The sequence below is a fragment of the Medicago truncatula genome, chromosome 2 (genome assembly GCF_003473485.1).
Source record: "Medicago truncatula cultivar Jemalong A17 chromosome 2, MtrunA17r5.0-ANR, whole genome shotgun sequence".
Taxonomy (NCBI): domain Eukaryota; kingdom Viridiplantae; phylum Streptophyta; class Magnoliopsida; order Fabales; family Fabaceae; genus Medicago; species Medicago truncatula.
Window position 1 is genome coordinate 31,215,185 of NC_053043.1, and position 20,401 is coordinate 31,235,585.

A 20,401-nucleotide genomic window follows, 5' to 3' on the forward strand; every position below is an offset into this window, starting at 1 on the left:
TCCTAATTTCTGTCATTCATGTAACTAAGAGATTTCATCCACATCTCTAAACTAAGTTTTTGGTGGAAACAAACTAAAATTCTTATTTCTCTCATTCAATTAATTAGGGGATTTCATCCACATCTTTAAAATATGTTTTGGGTGGAAACAAACTAAAAATCATAATTCCTCTCATTCAAGTAACTACTAAAGATTTCATCCACATCTCTAAAATATGTTTTGGGTGGAAACAAACTAAAAATCCTAATTCCTCTCATTCAAGTAACTACTAAAGATTTCATCCACATCTCTAAAATATGTTTTGGGTGGAAACAAACTTAAATCCTAATCCTAATTTCTCTCATTCAAGTAACTAAGAGATTTCATCCACATCTCTGATCTAACTTTTTGGTGGAAACAAACTAAAATTCTTATTTATCTCATTCAAATAAGTAGGAGATTTCATCCATATCTCTAAAATATGTTTTCGGTGGAAACAAACTAAAAATTATAATTCTTCTCATTCAAGTAACTAAGAGATTTCATCCACATCTCTAAAGTAACTTTTTGGTGGAAACAAACTAAAATCCTTATTTCTCTCATTCAAATAAGTAGGGGATTTCATCCACATCTCTAAAATATGTTTTGGGTGGAAACAAACTAAAAATCCCAATTCCTCTCATTCAAGTAACTACTACACATTTCATCCACATCTCTAAAATATGTTTTGGCGAATCAACTATGGTAATTCTTAAGTCACAAAAAATGCCAATTCTTAAGTAAAACAAAGTGCCCCATCAACAATATTAATTTCATTTTATTCATATTAATCTTTATCCTAAAATGTTGGCCACTTCCTAATTTTGTTCCACTATTTTGTGCTTATCTAGATAACTAATACTCTTTATTGCTCAACCGACATATCCTACTCACACGTATTCCACCTTTTCCTATAAATATATCATAACCTATTAGCCAAACCATCTCAATCTAAATAAGCATCCTCTTTCTTGGAAAGGAAAAAACAAGCCAATGATGTCTGCCAAATACACTCCAATCTCAGCTGTTTTTGGATGAAGAAAGAATTTCAAGATGTGTGTGCGAGTTGCTCACATTTGGTTGATTCGAGAGAAGAAGGTCCCCACTAGCATCATTTTCATGAACATGTTAGTGGTCGATGAAAAGATTTCTGCATGTTTGCACTCTTAGCTTTAAAATTAAACTAATGTCATTGTTGTTTTTTAGTTATGTAATTTAACCAGCTGTTTAATGTTGTTGTTGTCGTCAATAGGGTGGACGTATTCACGCCACATCTAGAAAAGATTTGGTGGCAAAGTTCAGGTCCATGGTTCAAGAAGGGGGTACATATCAGCTTGAAAATGCAATGGTAGGTTTTAATGAAAGTCCTTATAAGGTAACTTCACACAAACATAAGCTTAGTATGATGCACAATTCAACTTTTACCAAAGTACACTCGCCTGCTATCCCTATGAACGTTTTTGAGTTCAAGCCATTCAATGAAATTCTCTCTTCAACTGTCGAGGAAGTATCTACGGGTAAGACTTCAATTCTGAATGTGTGTTGTACATTATTTCTACCTATAAGCATTCGTTTAGCAATTTCATACATTTGTTTTTGCTTTTGTATACGTAATTTCAGATGTTATTGGTCATGTAATTGAAAGAGGTGATATAAGGGAAACTGAAAAGGACGGAAGGAAAAACAGGGTTATTGATCTCACTTTAGAAGATCTTGAGTAAGATTTGTCTCTTTCTTTGTACCTGGTTGTAATATAATTTTAATATACCTTATGTTCCTGAATTGATATTTTGGTAATATTTTATTACAGAAACAACCGCTTGCATTGCTCTCTTTGGGGTGAACATGCAGACAAAATTGTGACCTTTTATGGCAACCATGACAACGACACACCTACTATATTGATATTGCAGTTTTGCAAGACACGCATGTATTTAGGTATGTCGTGTTTTAAGTTTGTGCTTTCTGCTGATATCAACAATGAAATGTGAAATTATGTTCACTTGCAATTGATTTTTAAAAAATTAGGTGCTATGGGAGTTGCTAATGCCTTTAATGGGACTAAGCTGATACTTAATGGCGATTTTCCTGATGTCGCTGCGTACATGACACAGTAACCATTTACATTTTTATATGCTTTAGAATAAAGGCAAGTTTTTTTGGTCGTAATTAAGTTGTCTGGAGGTCTCACCACTCTTCTATTAACATTGGTGCCCTTTTATTAGAATGAAAAATGCATCAATACAGTTCACCCGAAGTGTCAGCCAAATTTCAACGAACAGCTCCGCGTCTTTATCAGATGACTTGCTCAACACTAACCGAATGACAATTGAAAGCATGATTGAGTCAACTGATGTAGCTATCTGTTTATTGAAATTTTTAGATGTCGTTTTGGATTCATCTTTGTTATTTTTCACATGGACAGTTGTACATCGCAATATCACGGGTTACTTCGAGGGGTGGTTTAAAGATATTGATTAATGACGACGACGGCGATGATACCGATGTTGCAAGTGTGGTCTACAGAAAAGTTTTCCGTAATGTGTAGGACTTTTTTGTGTACTATTCATTTTCTTACTTATTGAAACTATTTGCATGTCAACGAACTTCAGTTTCCCTTTTAAAATTATATGTTATGTTAAAGTAATAGGAACTACGTACTAGAATTATGGAACAATAACAAAGTCTATGGTAATTGACATTTTGCTTTGATTCACGACAATTTTTTCATTCAAGCGAACTATAGTGTCTTATTTTTTCAGTGAGTATTAATTTTTTTAAATGACACGTGCGTTAGCACGGGTCAATGGTCTAGTTATATATAAAAGTTAACCCGTAAGCCAATTTTTAACCTAATTTTAACCTAGATTTTATGATGACTTTTACGTTATTACCCCTGTGTTCAATTAAACCTGTTTAATTAAGAGATAAACTTTAAAAATCGTACCTCCTATTCCTATAACAATTTCCTCCTATTTTGTTTCCAACACAACAATAAACAGATAAACATAAAAATAAAAAAAATAAAATCACTCTTATTAACAAATTCTTCCTATTATTTCCATTTAAACGATTTCATGTCATCTCCTACTTTATTTTTTGAACTTACGTAAGTAAAATGTATAATAATCTTCATCTTTTATTTATTTTAGGATTTTTTTTACCATTACTTATTCTTATATATTAGTCGAATGCACGGGTCTAAAGTCTAGTATAACAATTAATTAATCGATTAAATTGGAGGGGTTATAATAATTAATTAATAGATTAAATTGGAGGGGTTAAATAACTCAACTAATTTTAATTAAGGGGTAATGAGTTGAAGGTTATTGGTTTAAACTTGTACGAATGAGTAAATATTAACAATTTTCACAAATTGATTTCAAAATTCTTGTAATGATGTATTTAAGGTCGCAGCATACTAGATAGGGCTAGGTTAGATTTTAGCAAATCCAAAAGCTAAAGTTTATTAAACAAATATGTACACAGTAAGTTTCATATAAAATATTTAAAATTATTATATTTAAAGAATTTAATTACATTAGAATATTTTTTTGGGTTAATAGGCTTTTACTCCCTGCCATTTAGGAGACTTTTGGTTTATCCCATGTAAAAAAAAAAAAAAAATTGTAGATTCTCACTTGTAATATAAAGATTCCTTGGTTTACCCCCCCACAGCCAATAGTCAGCATCTGACTGTTCATTTTGGTTGATGTGGCATGCTGACTGTATAAATAATTTTAGTTTTGATTTTTTTTAATATCCACTTGGATAAAAATTAAATAAAATAAAATTAATAATAAAATTAAAATAACATTAACCAATTAAAATAAAATAAAATAAAACAAAAAAAAATTAAAACAAAAATCAATTAAAAAACTAAAACAAAACAAAAATTAAAACAAAAAAAAATTCAATTAATTCCTTTTAATCTCTTCTCATTCACGTGACCATCCTCTCCCTCCCTTCCATCTCCTTTCTCTTTGTTCTTCATCACCATCACCATCTTCATGTCCTTCTCTCTTTGTTCTCCATTTTTCAAGCAACAACACAACATCAACACAACAAACAACCCATTTTTCGGATCCAATCAATAACAACAACACACAAACAACTCATTTTCGGATCGAATCAATCATAAACAATAAAAATGGAATCAAATCAAACAACAAATTTAGGTTAGAATTGGGAATCAATAACCCATTTTCTAGGTATGAACAGTACAAGGAAGAGAAGAGAATGATGAAGAAAAGAGAAGAGTTAGAACTTCAAACTCCTCTCTCTCTCCTTCCTAATTCCAGCAACAACGTTCATCCCTCTACTCTCTCGGATCCTCTCTTCTCTTCCTCCCTCTTCTCCTCTTTCTTCTATTCTTTCTCTTCTTTCTTCTCTAATCCATTTTTTCATCTCTTCAATTGAAAAAAAAACTCAAACTTAATACGAGTGTGTTGTTGCTTGATGTGTTACCAAATTCAAAACTGAAACTATTGTGGGGTTGTTGCTTGATTTTTGTTTATGGGTGTGTGTTTAGTGGATTTTATTTTGATAAAAATGATAAACTAGTGTGTTTTTTGGTTTGAGAATTATATGTGTGGATGAGGTTTATTGTTGATTTTTGTTGAATAAAAGAGAAAAGAGAAGAGAAGAAGGATGATTCTTGAAAAGAGAAGAGAGCAGAGAAGGGAAAGGTGGAGAAGAAGAATTTTTTTTTTTTTTAATGTTTTTAATTCATTAAATTAAGTTTTTAATAAAGGAAATTTAAATTGAATTAAAAAAATTGGAAAAGAAATAAATAAAGCCAAGTCAAAGTGTCACTTCATTGATCAATACACAGTCAACGTGCCACCTAAGCTAATTTGTCCAGTCACATACCATCAGGGGTCAAAACCAAAGAATCTTCAAACGGCGAGGTGGAATCTCCAAGTTTTTTTTTTTTATAGGGGGCTATACCAAAATACGCCCATATTGCAGGGGGGTAAAAGCCTATTAACCCTATTTTTTTGTGTATAATTACATTAGAAGCGTATTCAAAAATATAATGTCTCCTTTCCATGTCACAACAATTACCTATAGATTTTTTTTTAAGGAAACAATTATCTATAGTTTGAACTTTTACTCAACTTTTCAACAAACTTTTTTTCATCGTACACTAAGGAATTCACTTCGGTTCTCTTCGAATGTAGTGTCTATTCATTGCCAAGGTTAGATTACATGCTGCTATCTCTCTTAGTGGCAACTTGTCTGCTGATCATTGTCTACTTTTAGATACTCCTATTCTTGATGCTTTTTCTATTCCTCCTCACCATCGGCGTTTCAAGGGTATTATTACTGTGTTTTGGAAAGCGCCCTCCCCTCTTTGGGAGAAGGTTAATACAGATGATTCAGTTGTTGGTAATCATGTTGTCTGCTGTAACACCCCGATAACCCAACAACGTAAATATTAAATAAAATCAGAGTTAAATCAACTAACGGAATGTCACACTGCTTTCAAAAATACATAAATAGAATTGAATGCTATTTATTAAACTTCAACAACATAACAACTATTACATTGCAGCGGAAAATTATCTTAAACATTAAACAACTTCCAACAATTCTTGGCACATGGCCTCAACAAAATATCTTTGAAGATTAAATCAACATTAACAGGCTCAAAAATGATACATAAGGAATGATGAAAATACAACGACATATGTATAATCCCCATCCCGTTACGTATCAGAGCCCTACGACACATGTGAGGGAAGTCCACTCACAACAGCAACGAAATTAACTACTCTGGATCACCTGCAAGTTACCCATACGAAGGGCAACATTTCCAAGCAGAAGGGGTGAGATTCACCACAACAATAATAGATATATAATTCATCAATTGAATTTAACAACTTAAATGACAACAATACTTCATTATATATATATATATATATATATATATATATATATATATATATATATATATATATATATATATTTCATGAATCAACAACATTATCAACATCTTGCAATTTCATTCTAACAACTACCACTCAACCAACAACAACGACATATGCAATGACACGACAACAATGCAACAATGCACATGCATGTGGTGCCATTTTAATGCGTTTGAATGAACGAGCATTCACATGGCATAAGCCCTCAACGATTGAATGAACTTGCATTCACAGGGCATGAGCCCTCAACAGTTGGAATGATTAAGCATTCCTAGGGCATGAGCCCTCAACGGGTTGAACGACAAGGCGTTCACAGGGCATAAGCCCTCAACAATTATGAGATGCAATGAACTCAATTTAGTGTATATCAACATACAACTCTCCTACAACGACAACAACATGAACAACAACATCAATATGACTTATGCATCAACATGGTCAACTAGCAACACCACAACATTCAACATTGGAATTCAACAACTTATATAATTTGTTTACATACAATCATACTCAAATCAACAATCAACAATCATTCATATACAATCAACAACTCTGATAAAATATTATAATTAATCATAATTATTAAAAATACCCAACATTCCAACCCAACAGTACATCAAAAGCAGAAGCGGCTCTCAGCCACTGAGCAACTCGCGAGGCGAGTGCATTTGCTCGCTATGGCGAGCTCAAGAAAAGGGCTACTCGCTATGGCGAGTTCGTTGTTCGCCGTGGCGAGCAGGAAAATGGTGCTATCGGGAGTTTTGACATTTTTCTCACTAAATCTTCATTTTTAAGCTCCCTAATCATCTTTTTAATCTAAAAATTAGTCCAGTCCTCTCTAAAAACATCCAGGCACTCAAAACCATCCAACTTACGTCTAATAACAACAATTTAAAAATCATGATTTCTCACTCAGGTACTCGCTATGGCGAGTTGTTCTGCTCGCGAGGCGAGCGATGAAAAGGCTTACTCGCCAGGCGAGTCAGCTTACTCGCCATGGCGAATTGTGTCAGGTCTGACTACGGGAATTCTGCAGTTTTTCTCCAAAAGTCCCAATTTTTCCCAATTCAATCCCCAAAACTGATTACATAAGTGTTATAAGTTTCTGCCTACGACCTGAACACAATCTATCACTAATGTCATGGATTCTACACTCTTTAATTCAAAAATCATCATCAAAACCTAACCCCCAATTCCCAATTTCAACTAGAATCTTGCTAAACCAAAATCAGAATTGTATAACTATTATCATTGAGAGTTAGTCCCACCCTTACCTTGATTTGATGAACAAAGCTCTACCAAAAATCAGATTCTCCCCTCTTGGCTCTTCTCTTGGTTTTTCTCCCAAAATTTGCTTGTACGTAAAAACTGTTTTCTGACTTTCTAACTCCTTACTTAACTCCCTTTTAATTTCAATTAACTTCCACTTAATTCCCTTAATTAATATTTAACCCCCAAAACTCCAATAAATTGTAATTCCCACTTATTCTATTAAATAATAAAAATAACCATTTAATAAAATACACCACAACATAAAATCAACATAAATCATTTTAAAATCATATAAAAGACTATAAATCAACTAAAAATAATTAAATAGCAACTAGGGCGTTAGACCTGCAGTGGTATTTCTCGTGATCATCTAGGTACCTTTCTCGGTGCATTCTCTTGTAACTTGGGTCATGCCACAGTTTTTTCATCGGAGGTTCAGGGTATTATTTTTGCCTTGGAGTATGCGGCACAAAATGGTTGGACCAATATCTGGTTGGAAAGTGATTCTTCTAGTGCCCCTGCCGTCTTCAAATCTCCCTCGTTGGTTCCGATTATGCATCGCAATCGCTGGCATAATGCTTGTCGACTTGGGGTGCAGGTTATCTCTTCCCATATATACCGTGAACGTAATGTTTGTGCTGACAGGTTAGCAAACATGGGTCATTCCATCCACAGAGCGGTATGACACATAACGTTACCACCTGACTTACGCTCTGATTTCTTTCGAGATAGATGTGGTCTTCCAAACTAAAGATTTCCTTAGTCTATGGTAGTTTTTTTGTTTGTTTCTGAGGGTTTTGGCCTAGTCCCCCCTCTTTTTTCTGGGATGTTAGTGTTTCCTCTTGATGCATGTCCACTCTCCCGATTTATTAAAAAAAAAAAAAAAAACACTAAGGAAAAAATATCTTTCATCTAGTTGTCAACTGTAAGAAATTTTTTGAGTGAGGAGATAGCACAAGAAAAACCTCTAACACCAATGTACACTTACAAATATAAATACATTTAGCCCGCTTCAAAGAAATTAGTATACTTAAACCTTGCAATATATCAAATAAAAGTCCAGTCATGCTTCACTAGACTATTCCCTTTGAGTGAGAGTATAGTTTGATTATGTTTGTATGAAAGCAAGAAAAATATGATTAAATAGCAAATATTTGATGATAAAACATTTTCTTTCTTATAAATTCATTAAGTCCTATATAATTGTCCGGATTTATACACCCATATATAAGTTTACATCGGTAAAGTTTCATAGAAGAATATTTTGAGAGAGGAAATATAATAAACATAGTAGCAGCAAAACGTAGGGTGCAAGCAGTAAATTGTTGTGTGATAGATAATCTGAAGATGAAGGCCCAATAACTTTGACTCAGATTTAAGACCCATTTTAAATGCGTTGCAACATTACCCTACTACTTTTCAATCAATCCCAAAAGATGGTAACTCTATACCACATTCCCCAAGCCACTTCATAGCTTGATTGACATATTATATCATATCATAGAGATAACATATTGATCTTGCTATTTTCCCTGTAAACTTAAAATAATTATATTCATTGATGTTGAGTAACACAAAATCTAAATATACTTAACTATTTCAAAGGTAATATTTCTTCTCTCAATTCTATTATACAATGAGTAACACATTTTTAAAAATTAAACAATAATTATGTGGGAAATAGTGTCATTTTTCAGTTTTCAAAATAATAGTATTAATTATTATTTGGTGAATTGTATCATCTAATTAATACTATGTGTATCACTCTCAAGTCAATATTATCCACTTTAAATTTATGGTAATGGTGAATCCACACATATATTTTTTTACAAAAAGAATGAATATATAATAGATACTTGATAAAATTAAAAAAAAATTCTTGTAAGTTTATAGGTTTATTCTTTAATATGTGTAAAATAAACAAATATGTCACAGTGGGACAAAGGAAGGGAGTAATCAACATCATACAGTTGATTAAACTAGACAGAAATAATCTCAAACCATAAAGCATAATCACAAATTTGAAGTTGATGGTTTCATGATTGAAAAGTGAGTGAAATCTAAAGAAAAAGAAAACAGATTAAGACTTGATGTGTCCTAAGGCAAACAAAATATTTCACAAGATGATATTACAATATCACAAGGACCTTACAACTACTACGTGATAACATTCTTCAATCACATTTTTGTTATAAAGACAAACACATTATACACTTGCAAATTGTGCAACATATTATAACAACTTGGTGATTTCTTAGAACTTCAACTTCAGGCATGGAATTTAGAGAGCTGAAGTTGGTTGCATTTTTTGCTCTATGTCTCATTCTAATATCTCCAGCTGGTAAATTACTTTGCATATATGAAAACAAACATAGGACTAAGAATATAATTGGATAAATGATTTTATTTAACTTTGTTTTATTTTATTTTATGCTTGTAGAGGCATTTGATCCATTGGATCCAACTGGAAATGTGACAATAAGATGGGATATTATGTCATGGACATCAGATGGATATATGGTAAGTCATTTCCAAGTTCTTAGAAAAAAACATTTTCAAAACGGTGAATCTTTTAAATGAATCTCAGTTACTTCGAGGGGTTGATCTCCACAATTAATGCTCTGGCTATCTTCAAACTGATCGATATACTATGATGTCAAACTTTTGCAGGCAACTGTAACTTTGTTCAACTTTCAACTATATCGAAACATTATGAATCCGGGATGGACATTAGGATGGACATGGGCCAAGAAAGAAATAATATGGGCCATGATGGGAGCGCAGGCAACAGAACAAGGCGATTGTTCAAAGTTCAAGTTAAAGATTCCTCATAGTTGCAAGAGAAGTCCTCAAGTTGTTGACTTATTACCAGGAGCATCTTACAATATGCAATACACGAATTGTTGCAAAGGTGGTGTGCTAACATCGTGGGGACAGGATCCTTCAGGTGCGATCTCGGCATTTCAGATGGGTGTAGGACTCTCCGGAAGAACTAACAAGACAGTTAAACTGCCTCAGGATTTTAAATTGCTTGGACCGGGAGCGGGATATTCATGTGGCCCTGCTAAGAGAGTTCCTTCAACTGTTATTCTTACAGATGATCGTAGGCGAAAAGCTCAAGCTTTGAGTATGCATACTAATTCCCTTTGAGTATATTGCAAATAGTTATGGTTTACAATCACGATGTTAAATTGCATCTGCATCGCGATTTTTAATACTACCGAGAATTATGGTCAAATTGCAGTCATTGTGACATCAAAACATGATGTCGTTACCTTGATTGTAATTGCAGATCATTTTCTAAAACCTTGATGGTTACGAACAACCCTTTAAAGAAACTGTCGTGGAATGTATTATTAGTATTATCTAATGTTTCTCTATTTTCTTCCTATGCAGTGTCCTGGAATGTGACATGTACTTATTCACAATTTCTTGCCTCCAAAAACCCAAGCTGTTGTGTTTCTTTATCAACATTCTACAATGACCAAGTCACAGCTTGTCCAACTTGTGCTTGTGGTTGTCAGAATAATGCTACTTGCGTCACGTAAGACACCTTAATTTCTACTTCCGAATTATTAGCCAACTTTTAAAATGTGGTCGAGGTTGCATCATAATCATTTATAGGACAAGAAATGCAGTCAAATACAACTGGTTGATACAACATCAACTTCAGTTGTAGAGACATAATTTTGTGACGTTGCAACATAATTTTGTGCAAAAGCGTGATTATTAGTCTTAACCATACGGCCGCAATTGCAGTTATAGAAACCTCTAAAGCCTTTTATATTGCGGCCGCAATTGCAGTTACAGAACACAATTTAGAGCATTGTAACATTATTCGAAAATAGTAATGCTAATTTTGATTTGTCATTATGCAAATGCAGGAAAGATTCAAAGATCCTGAAAGAGGTTGCTGGAAATAACAAGACTAGGAAGAGTGATATCGCACCAAAACCTTTATTGCAATGCACGCGCCACCTTTGTCCTGTTCGTGTGCATTGGCATATAAAAGACAATTACAAGGATTATTGGCGTGTAAAGATTGCAATCATCAACTTCAAATATAGACTGAATTACACACAATGGGGTCTAGTTGTGCAACACCCTAATCTCAGTAATGTTACCCAAGTCTATAGTTTTGAATACATGCCACTTCTTCCCTATGAAGCCATAAGTAAGTTCTTCAAATATTAGACACTGTTTATATTTTGTTAACTTGCATTATCAACAGAAATTAACAGAACAAGAAAATGAATTTCTTATCTAACTTCGACGTCTCGTACAAATTTGGATTGCATGCAGTCACAATTGTTGCATTGCAATCAACATGTTTGTGGTCATCCGATTAATATCGTACAATCCAAATTTCAATCAAATTTATTTATTTTTTCAATCTAATATACAAAGCTTGAAATCTGGACCGTCTGATCTTAATAAGACAACCACATATGTGCCACTGTATGAATGCGTGAAATTTCGAGTGCATGCAATCCAAACCCCTATAATGCATAGAGTTTCATGAAGAGTTTTTGTTTTTTTAACTTTTGTGTATACAGATGACACAGGAATGTTCTATGGTTTGAAATTTTACAATGATCTAATAATGGAAGCTGGGTCTAAAGGGAATGTACAATCTGAGGTGCTTATGAAGAAGGACAAGAACACATTTACACTAAAGCAAGGATGGGCTTTTCCTAGAAGGGTATACTTTAATGGTGATGAATGTATGCTTCCACCTCCTGATTCATACCCTTTCTTGCCAAATTCTGCTCGAAGGCTACCAACGAGTTTTGTAACGATGACAACCTATGTGATTGTTGCATCATTTTTCATTTGGTTTTGAGTCTTTTCCGATGTATATATAAGGGATGAAAATTAGTTTACCGAGAGTGTTTGATTTTGATTGAATATATGCAACATGGAGTTTCATGAGACCACTAATGCGTAATTTCTCAAATCGTTAATATTTGTTTTCTTGTTTTACTGAACTAATAACAACTACGTCATGTTCTTAGTTATGAAGATAAACCATGACTTGAATTTCTACTTATGAGAAGTCCATGAGTCTTATTAAAGTTTTAAACGATTTTTAAGCATTGGTCCACCAATATGAAACATTTCGCTACCCTAAAAGTCACATAACCTAAAACCTTAGATTTGGACCAAAAAAAAATAAAAAAAAAACCTTAGAAAAACCAGCCTAACTTAACATATATCCTCTCTTTTATCGAAAAAAAAAAAAAAAACATATTTCCACTCTTACTAAACAAGCCATCCAACACTATCACATATGGACTCAGGATCCGTGCATAATAATTTGATGTATAATTGAATTTCTCACTAAAATAATTTGATGTATAATTGAATTTCTCACTTTCTATTTTCTATGTAGTATTCATTACTTTGTTTTTCAATTAAACTCTCTGGTTGATATTATATGTATCACTTCTAAATCAATAGTTTCTACTTTAAATTTATGGGTACGTATGATGGATACCCATGTACTTCATTAGATTAATTTGATTTATCAAATGACTATTCTCTTTCTTTCATTATTTATAAGTTTTTTCGCAAATGTGTGAAATAAGAGTGAGTGAAAACCTATGATGCCCTAATACTTTTAAAAAAAAAATAAATAAATACTTGATAAGATACAAGTACGATAAGGATGCGAATATACATTAAAATTAGAAAATTCAAAATATGATATGACTAAGATACTTCAATAATAAAATTAAATTTATTCCCTCTTTTTTGTTCTTTAAACCTATTTCTTTGTTGTCTTCTCTGCGGCCTCTTGGAATGATAAGAATTTAGAAATGATTTACCATACCCTAAAAAAAAAAAAAATGATTACTAGAAGGTAGAAATCACTGGCCTTTTATGATTACTAAAAGAGCAAAACTATCTTAATTGAAAGAATTAATACATCTGTTCCAGCCACAAAAAAAAAGGTTATTTAAAGAAATTTCAATAGTTTAATTTATTGACATTCCTGACATAGTATATTCTATGATACATAACCATACTCAATGCCATAGAATTATTTGATCTTAATATTCATTTTATTAACATAGTGTGACACAATTAGTGGTAGATGGACCGATTAAAAAAATTTAATAAGTGAGGTGAATCGTAAAAATTGATATAAAAATATATAAACGTAAATAATACATATTTATATAAGATTTATTTATAATTTTCTGGGCCGTATCTGAGACAAGGTCAGGAGGGGGTGACTGTCTTAAGCCCTAAAAATTAAGTATAAAATTTTGGCCTCAACAAAAAAAAAAAAAAAGGGTTCGTTAGGCAAAAAAAAATACTTAAATTCTAAAATGAGGTGTGATTGTTAGTAATGGATTTAGTTCTTTGTTGACCTATTTATAAATTATTGTGATGTTATAAAATGGAGTTCAAATTATTAGCCTTCCACCATCCCCAAACCTTTATGTCAAAACAAATGCGGTCTAATGATTTTATGTATTGAGAAATATATGATGTAACATATTGATTTTTTTTTTTTTTTAAGAAATAATATAACATGTTGATGTAAACAGTTATTAGTGGCATTTGACTTGTTTTATAGATGATTTCTTAATGTAGTAAAAACAATCATCATCAAGCAAATTATTTTCACACTTTGGAAATTTAATTTTTTTATATACTCATTATGTAGGACCCAAATTGTAGGTTTGCTTTAAGCCACCAAAATCTCGGAAACGAATCTGATAATTGCTCTCAATCGTTGATTATTTAAAAATACATTTCCATTTCTAGCGTATCAAAAGTATATAACATTCCCTAAAAAAACATGATTATTATTCTTAACTGTGGTTCTAAATTGTAGTAGCAGTCCTAGTTGTTGTTGTGTCGCGAACCTTGATATTGTGGCAAAACGCAAACAAATAAAACCGCAGTAACAATTGCAAAAACCTCTATAACTTTACCTTGCAACATTATTTGGAAATATCAATGCTAGTTTTGATTTCTAATTATGGAAATGCAGTAAGGATTCAGAGATCCTGAAAAAAGTTGAAGGAAAACCATTGTTAAAATGCACACCCCACCTTTGTCATTTTGGTGTGCATCGGCATATAAAATACAACTATAAGGGTTATTGGCGTGTCAAGATTACCATCTTCAACTTCGAATATAGAATGAACTACACACAGTGGCGTCTTGTTGTGCAACACCCGAATCTCAACAATGTTTCCCAAGTTTATAGCTTTAATTACATGCCATTCCTTCCTATGAATCCATAAGTAAGTTCTTTGAATTAGAGACAACGTTTTTAGTTTACGTGAATTACTAACGGAAGTTAGTATTTAATTTTGACGTCTATAATATGGATTTGGATTTTATGAAGTTGATACATTTGTGGTCGTCCGATTCACATTGAACAGTCCAAATTTCAAAATATGAAGCTTGAAATCTAAATTGTACAGTCTTAATCAGACGGCCACAAATATGCCGACTGTATGAATGAACTTCATGTGATCCAAACCAGTCTTATTCCTTACCTGACTCTGCTCATAGGCAACAAACAAGTGTTATAATGATAACAGCCTATGTAATTTTTGCATCATTTTTCTTTTGGTTACTACTAGTATCGTACCTGAGCATACTCACAGGTCGAGCAGCAGGCCACGTATGGCGCGTGTTGATGTGCATTTAGTTAGGACAGATTATTAAGCCAGTTTATGAAGCTTATGAGTGTGTTTGATTTTGATGGGAATCCATTAAGATGCACACTCCCTTAAGTAAGAATAATCATTGGAATAAAATATTTAATTCTTAATCTGAGCACAAAAAATAAATAGGATATTCATTAATCGGAAAAAATAATCATCCAAGCAAGTAACTTAAAAATATGTATACAATACAAAAGATAGAAAATATGTTACATAAATGAAGGTAAAAAAACCAACCCTTAAAATAAATAACAGGAAAAAAATCGTGTGGCGACTATTCATCCACCTGCATCTCTTTTTATTGCTTCAGTGGTAGCTCTTGTATGATGCAGAATGAATTTTTTCTATGATCAATTCAATAATAAGACGAATAAAGAAGCTAAAGTGGCTATGACTGTACTAAGTAAAGAAAAAACTAATTTTGAAGTTGCGTTTGGCGACCAAGGGTATGCATCTGGAGGAGGCATAACACAGTTATCACCATTGAAATAAATCCTTCTTGGAAAGGCCCATCCTTTATCAAATGTGAAAGTTGATTTGTCTTTTCTAAATAAGATTTCTGATTGCACATTACCAAGTGATCCAGCTGATGAAAGAAAATCATTGTAGAATTTTACTCCCCATAGCATAGCAGTATCATCTGTTAAACAACATCACAAAATAACATCAGAATTGGAATATATGAAAATGTTTAAATATGTTTTTGGTATCGAAACAAAAAATATATATTCAAGGACTAAAACAGAAAATGGAACTTACTTAAGCCCTCGTAGGGATTTAATGACTTGTACTTGAAGCTGAAAAGCTGAGTAAGATTATCAAAATTGGGATGCTGCACCACAAGGTTCCATTGTGAGTAGTTCATTCTGTAATTGAAATTTGTGATTGTGACCTTGATCCTCCAGTACTCTTTATAGTTAAGTTTCACATGCCAATGAACTCGAATCGGACACATGTGACTTGTACATTGGACTAGAGGCGTGTTTATAGGTTTGCCTGATGCTGATACAACCGAAGATAAATGTGGAGAGTCTGGACTGTAACACGAATTCAGAAAGAAAAAAAATCATGAGTTGTGAAAATGATGACAAAATCCACTATGAGATGTTTCTTTAACTGAAGATAAAATAAGTTAAACTGTTTTCATGTAAGTTATTTTCGTAAACTATCCTGAAGAGCTTATGGAAATAATCTGAAAACAGTTTAAGGACATTTCATAAGCTATTTCCGTAAGCTCTGCCAAACAGTCTACTAGTACAAGATGAAGGAAAATACAGTTTGAGATATCTATAAAATGATAAATTTTTAAGGCTTACTTTACACAACTGTCCGGTTGTGTTTTGTTTTGGCAGCCACAGGTGCAGGTTGGGCAATCTACTATTGTGTCATTGTAGAAGGATGAAAGTGAAACACAACAAGTTGGTGTCTTTTGAGCCAGGAATTGAGAATAAGTGCAAGTAACATTCCATGTCACTGCCATAAAATATACAATGTCATGTTAAAGAGAACCTCAAGATTGGTTTCAATACTAATAACTCTTCTGAATAATTTACAATGCATAGATAATTTTTTTTTTTTTGAAAGATACAATGCATAGATAATTGTTCATAGTAAAATTGGAAATATAACAAGAAACTAAACAATATGGGAAATAATAAACTTCTATGGCTAAAATAAAATTAGAGACCAGAGTTCAAAAGGATTCAAATTTGTAAACCATCATGATTGATGTTGGTATGACTCATAGTTTACTGATAAATAGACAAGTTCCTCGAGCCGAGTAATCTTGTAAACTGTATTATAACATCTAAACAGAAGTTGTAACCGGTAAACCCTAAGCTTATATAATAGAAAGGTACTGCAGCCACATTGCAGTCAGAAACTAGGTGCAATGGGCCGAACTTTGATTAAATATGTGTCTTCTTCGTTTGCGTTTTTTGCATCTGTTTACTTTGAACCAGTGTTGGAACAAAGGTTACCGTGTACATATCTTATTTATAGATGTTAACTTCATCGAGAAATTTAGGAAAAGACGATGAAAATGTGGGAAAAAAAAACACTTAAGTTAATGCAATATGCAACTTACTCAAGGCTTGTGTGACTCTCCTCTTGTCAGTGGTAATAAATTGAGTTGGTCTAACAATTTTCGCAGGACCACAAGTATAACCAGGACCAGGTGCTCTGAGTGTGAAATTTCTTGGCAATTTAACAGTTTTATTAGTTGTTCCAGCAGAACCAACACTAATCTGAAAAGAGCTTACTGCGTTGCTTGGATCCTGAGCCCATGAATTCAAGATTCCGCCTTTGCAACAATTTGCAATCTGTTGATTATAAGGAGTTCCAGGCAACAAATCAACTACTGTTGGATCCTTCTTACAACAATGTGGAATTCCTGCTTTGAATTTTGAACAATCTCCTTGTTCTGTTGTTTGGCTTCCCATCATGTTCCAAATTACTTCCTTTTTCGCCCATGTCCAACCTAATGTCCATCCTGGTTCTTGAATATGGCGATATTGTTGAAAGTTGTACATTGTAACAATAGCCTGGTCAACACAAGATAAAACAATCAAAATATGTTTTTGAAACATTAGGGCATGTTTGGTTTGAGAAAACATTTTTTTTTATTTTCTGTTTTCGCTTTTAATTGTGAAATCGTAATTTGTTAGTGTAGAAAACGGTGAAAACAACTCTTTCCATTTTTCAAAACTATAAAATTGGTTTGTAAAGTGAGGGATTTCTCCCACTTATAACATCTCTTCCAATTCTCCCCCACATGCCTGAGACTAGACGTTCGCTAGCAGATGACTTAACTGATCTTGAACCAACTTCTAAGGTGTGATGTGTGTCCCAATATAAACTCATTTTCAAGTCGTATTGTATCCAATGTGGAACTTCTCAACAATAATAAACAAATTAACCCAATCAAAACTTTTAAGTCCTGATTGAAAAAGGTATGTACAATAGAAAAAATTCCATTAAGCTAAAAAAAGTCTAGTTTTACATTTTTGCAAACAACAGTTTATATAGTTCTTAATGGTTCCATAAGAGTTTCCAAATCACAAATGATTTTTCAAATCTCAAGTCATCTAATGTCACGCCCAAAACTAGAAATCTGGAGCATGACTCGAGTAAACTGATGGTAGGTGAACCAATGGATCTTGGATAGACTCTGACACCATCTTAAACTTTTGGTCAAGCCTAACTCAACCCTACAAACCGGCTTGTTTGGTGAGAGATATCTCCCACTATTACACTCATTTTTAGGCCATAGCTTATTAATTGGGAGACCTCTCACCAATAATAAACCAGTTAACCAAATCAGACAACCAACTAAGTTTTAATTCCTGATTGAAAAAGGTATGACAATAATGAACATTCCATAAAAGAATCCAAATCACAAGTCAAACTACAGTGTTTAATGTTTTTCCATGCACAATTAAGGAAGTTATGAAGACTTACAATATAACCATCTGGATTCCAGCCCATGACATCCCATTTGATTGTTATATTTCCATTTGGATCTAGCGGATCATAGGCTTCTGTAAATCAACAACAATCACTTTTACAAATTAGAGACTCACTCACTAACTTTTATATGAACTCATTGATTCAGTGAAGTATATAACTAGTAGTAATAAGATAACTTGGAACTTGAAAGAAGTAGAAAATACCTGTGGAAGTGAATAATGTAGAGCAAGAGATTAGTAAAAATAGTAAAACCACAAAGACACTACGAGATCCAATGGTAGATAACAATATAGACTTCATTTCTTGGTGCAAATTTACCAATGAAGGTCAAGATTAAGATCTGCACCAGAAAGGTGTAAAGAACCTTAGCACTCTAGTTTGAGGGCAAGAGTGTTGGTTTTGTGATGAAGTGAAAGTGTAATCATGTTATGTTGTTCAATGTAATCACTGTCTTTATTATAAATAATGTAGTTGTAAATTTAAAATAAAATATAATAAGATTGGGAAGATCTCAAGCAGACATTCAGCATCAAATATCAATAATACCCTTTTTATTGTTGTCAAATATAGGATAATTTTTTATTTTTATTTATATATTTTTTAAAGGAAATTCTTAACAAATGTTTTAAATATTTATTGTTTGAGCAGTCAAATTGTATAAATATTACTTTCATTTAAATGTTTTTGACGTGTATTTACAAGACAAAAAAATGTATAAAGTTTTTAAACATTCGTTAGCATGATTCTTTTTAAAATTAGTAAGTTTCGGATATACAAATAAATAAATTAGATATAAAGTTAAATAAATATGGTGTCAAACTTTCTCAAACGAAAAAATATATGTAATAGACAATTGACTTAATTGGTAAGAAGTTCACTCATCTATAAAGTTATAGATTCAACTCTAGATATTGATGAGGTTTGAGATCTGCATTGACTCTAGTGAGTTCGAAAACCTAGCTCATATTAACTTTTTAAGCATAAAAAAATGTAATGACACATAGTTTAATTATGAAATGGGTTATATCCTTAAATATCAATTAGTTTGCACATATCTCTTCTCAGCCGTACAAAAAGCTGTTTAAATAAAAATGAGAAGTAGGTGTAATTAATTTCTCAAAAACAACAAATATAATTGAAGTTTTTATTAAAATAAAATAATCTTATTGAGAAAAATATTATTGAAGTATAGGAGTATTAATTATTGAAATTTCAATAATGTATATTGATTTGTAAATATAATGAAATGATTAATAACAATTTAATATTTCAAATTTTTAAATAAAGTAGGTGGACGTGTGTGGTCAAATCAAATGGTGAGTAGATTAATTAGCCTTGATTGAATTAGTAAATTGACAAATGGAGTAATTTCCATAGTATTTGAGGACATTATGGGAACGAAAAAATGATACCGACAGAGTAAAAGCTAGCTGTTGGTTAAGAAAGACAAAGATGTGAGTGTGAGTGAGTGGGCCTAAACTTGAAAACCTCTCTTTCCTCTGTCTGTCGGTGCTCTATTTTAAGATATTTATTTATGTATCATCATATTTTAATTTTAAACTATAGACTACACTATTATAGTTAAATTTATTCGTTATAGGAACAGAAAAATATGATAAATGAATCACTAATATGAGGCATGACAATTATTATTCATCTAGATCCAAAAAGAAAAAAACAATGTCTTATAACAAGTGCTATTAGTTGCTCAAGGTCTAAAGTAGTATAATTCTGCAGATGTGAAACCGATGGTAGAGCCATGAATATTATAAAATTTGGATAAAAAAAAATTACAACATATTTATAGCGGTTTGTATAAAAAATTGCAAGCAAATAATCAAAAAACTTAAAGAAATTACCCAATTTATAAATGTTTATATAAGAAATTGCAAAAGTTTTGGGCCAGACTCGCCGGGCTTTGAAACCGTCCCCGAGTGAAACTTCTCAGTGTGTGTTTGGGAACACGTTTTCAAGGGCCAAATTGGCTTTTACTTTTTCAACCCACGTTTTTTAGAGATT

At 32.4% G+C, this 20,401-nt stretch overlaps 2 protein-coding genes and 1 pseudogene across 3 annotated transcripts; 2 read left to right on the forward strand and 1 right to left on the reverse strand.

Annotated features, from left to right (window-relative positions):
* The first annotated feature begins 1,324 nt into the window (after nucleotides 1-1,324).
* On the forward strand, nucleotides 1,325-2,135 carry LOC120578370 (uncharacterized). Its single transcript, XM_039831051.1, has 4 exons — nucleotides 1,325-1,535; nucleotides 1,639-1,735; nucleotides 1,829-1,956; nucleotides 2,047-2,135. The coding sequence occupies exons 1-4, from the start codon at nucleotides 1,325-1,327 to the stop codon at nucleotides 2,133-2,135; spliced, it is 525 nt and encodes a 174-aa protein (XP_039686985.1).
* A 7,317-nt stretch (nucleotides 2,136-9,452) lies between these two features.
* On the forward strand, nucleotides 9,453-12,171 carry LOC25488436 (COBRA-like protein 4). The gene is made up of 6 exons (XM_013608654.3): nucleotides 9,453-9,564; nucleotides 9,664-9,743; nucleotides 9,894-10,350; nucleotides 10,620-10,767; nucleotides 11,108-11,397; nucleotides 11,780-12,171. The coding sequence occupies exons 1-6, from the start codon at nucleotides 9,498-9,500 to the stop codon at nucleotides 12,064-12,066; spliced, it is 1,329 nt and encodes a 442-aa protein (XP_013464108.1). The 5' UTR covers nucleotides 9,453-9,497; the 3' UTR covers nucleotides 12,067-12,171.
* Nucleotides 12,172-15,023: 2,852 nt separating this feature from the next.
* Nucleotides 15,024-18,831, reverse strand: LOC25488437 (protein COBRA-like; annotated as a pseudogene). Its single transcript, XR_003009517.2, has 6 exons — nucleotides 18,586-18,831; nucleotides 18,374-18,453; nucleotides 17,001-17,457; nucleotides 16,231-16,387; nucleotides 15,674-15,951; nucleotides 15,024-15,554 (listed from the first exon to the last, which is right to left on the reverse strand). The product of XR_003009517.2 is annotated as a protein COBRA-like (transcript).
* Between the last annotated feature and the right edge of the window lie 1,570 nt (nucleotides 18,832-20,401).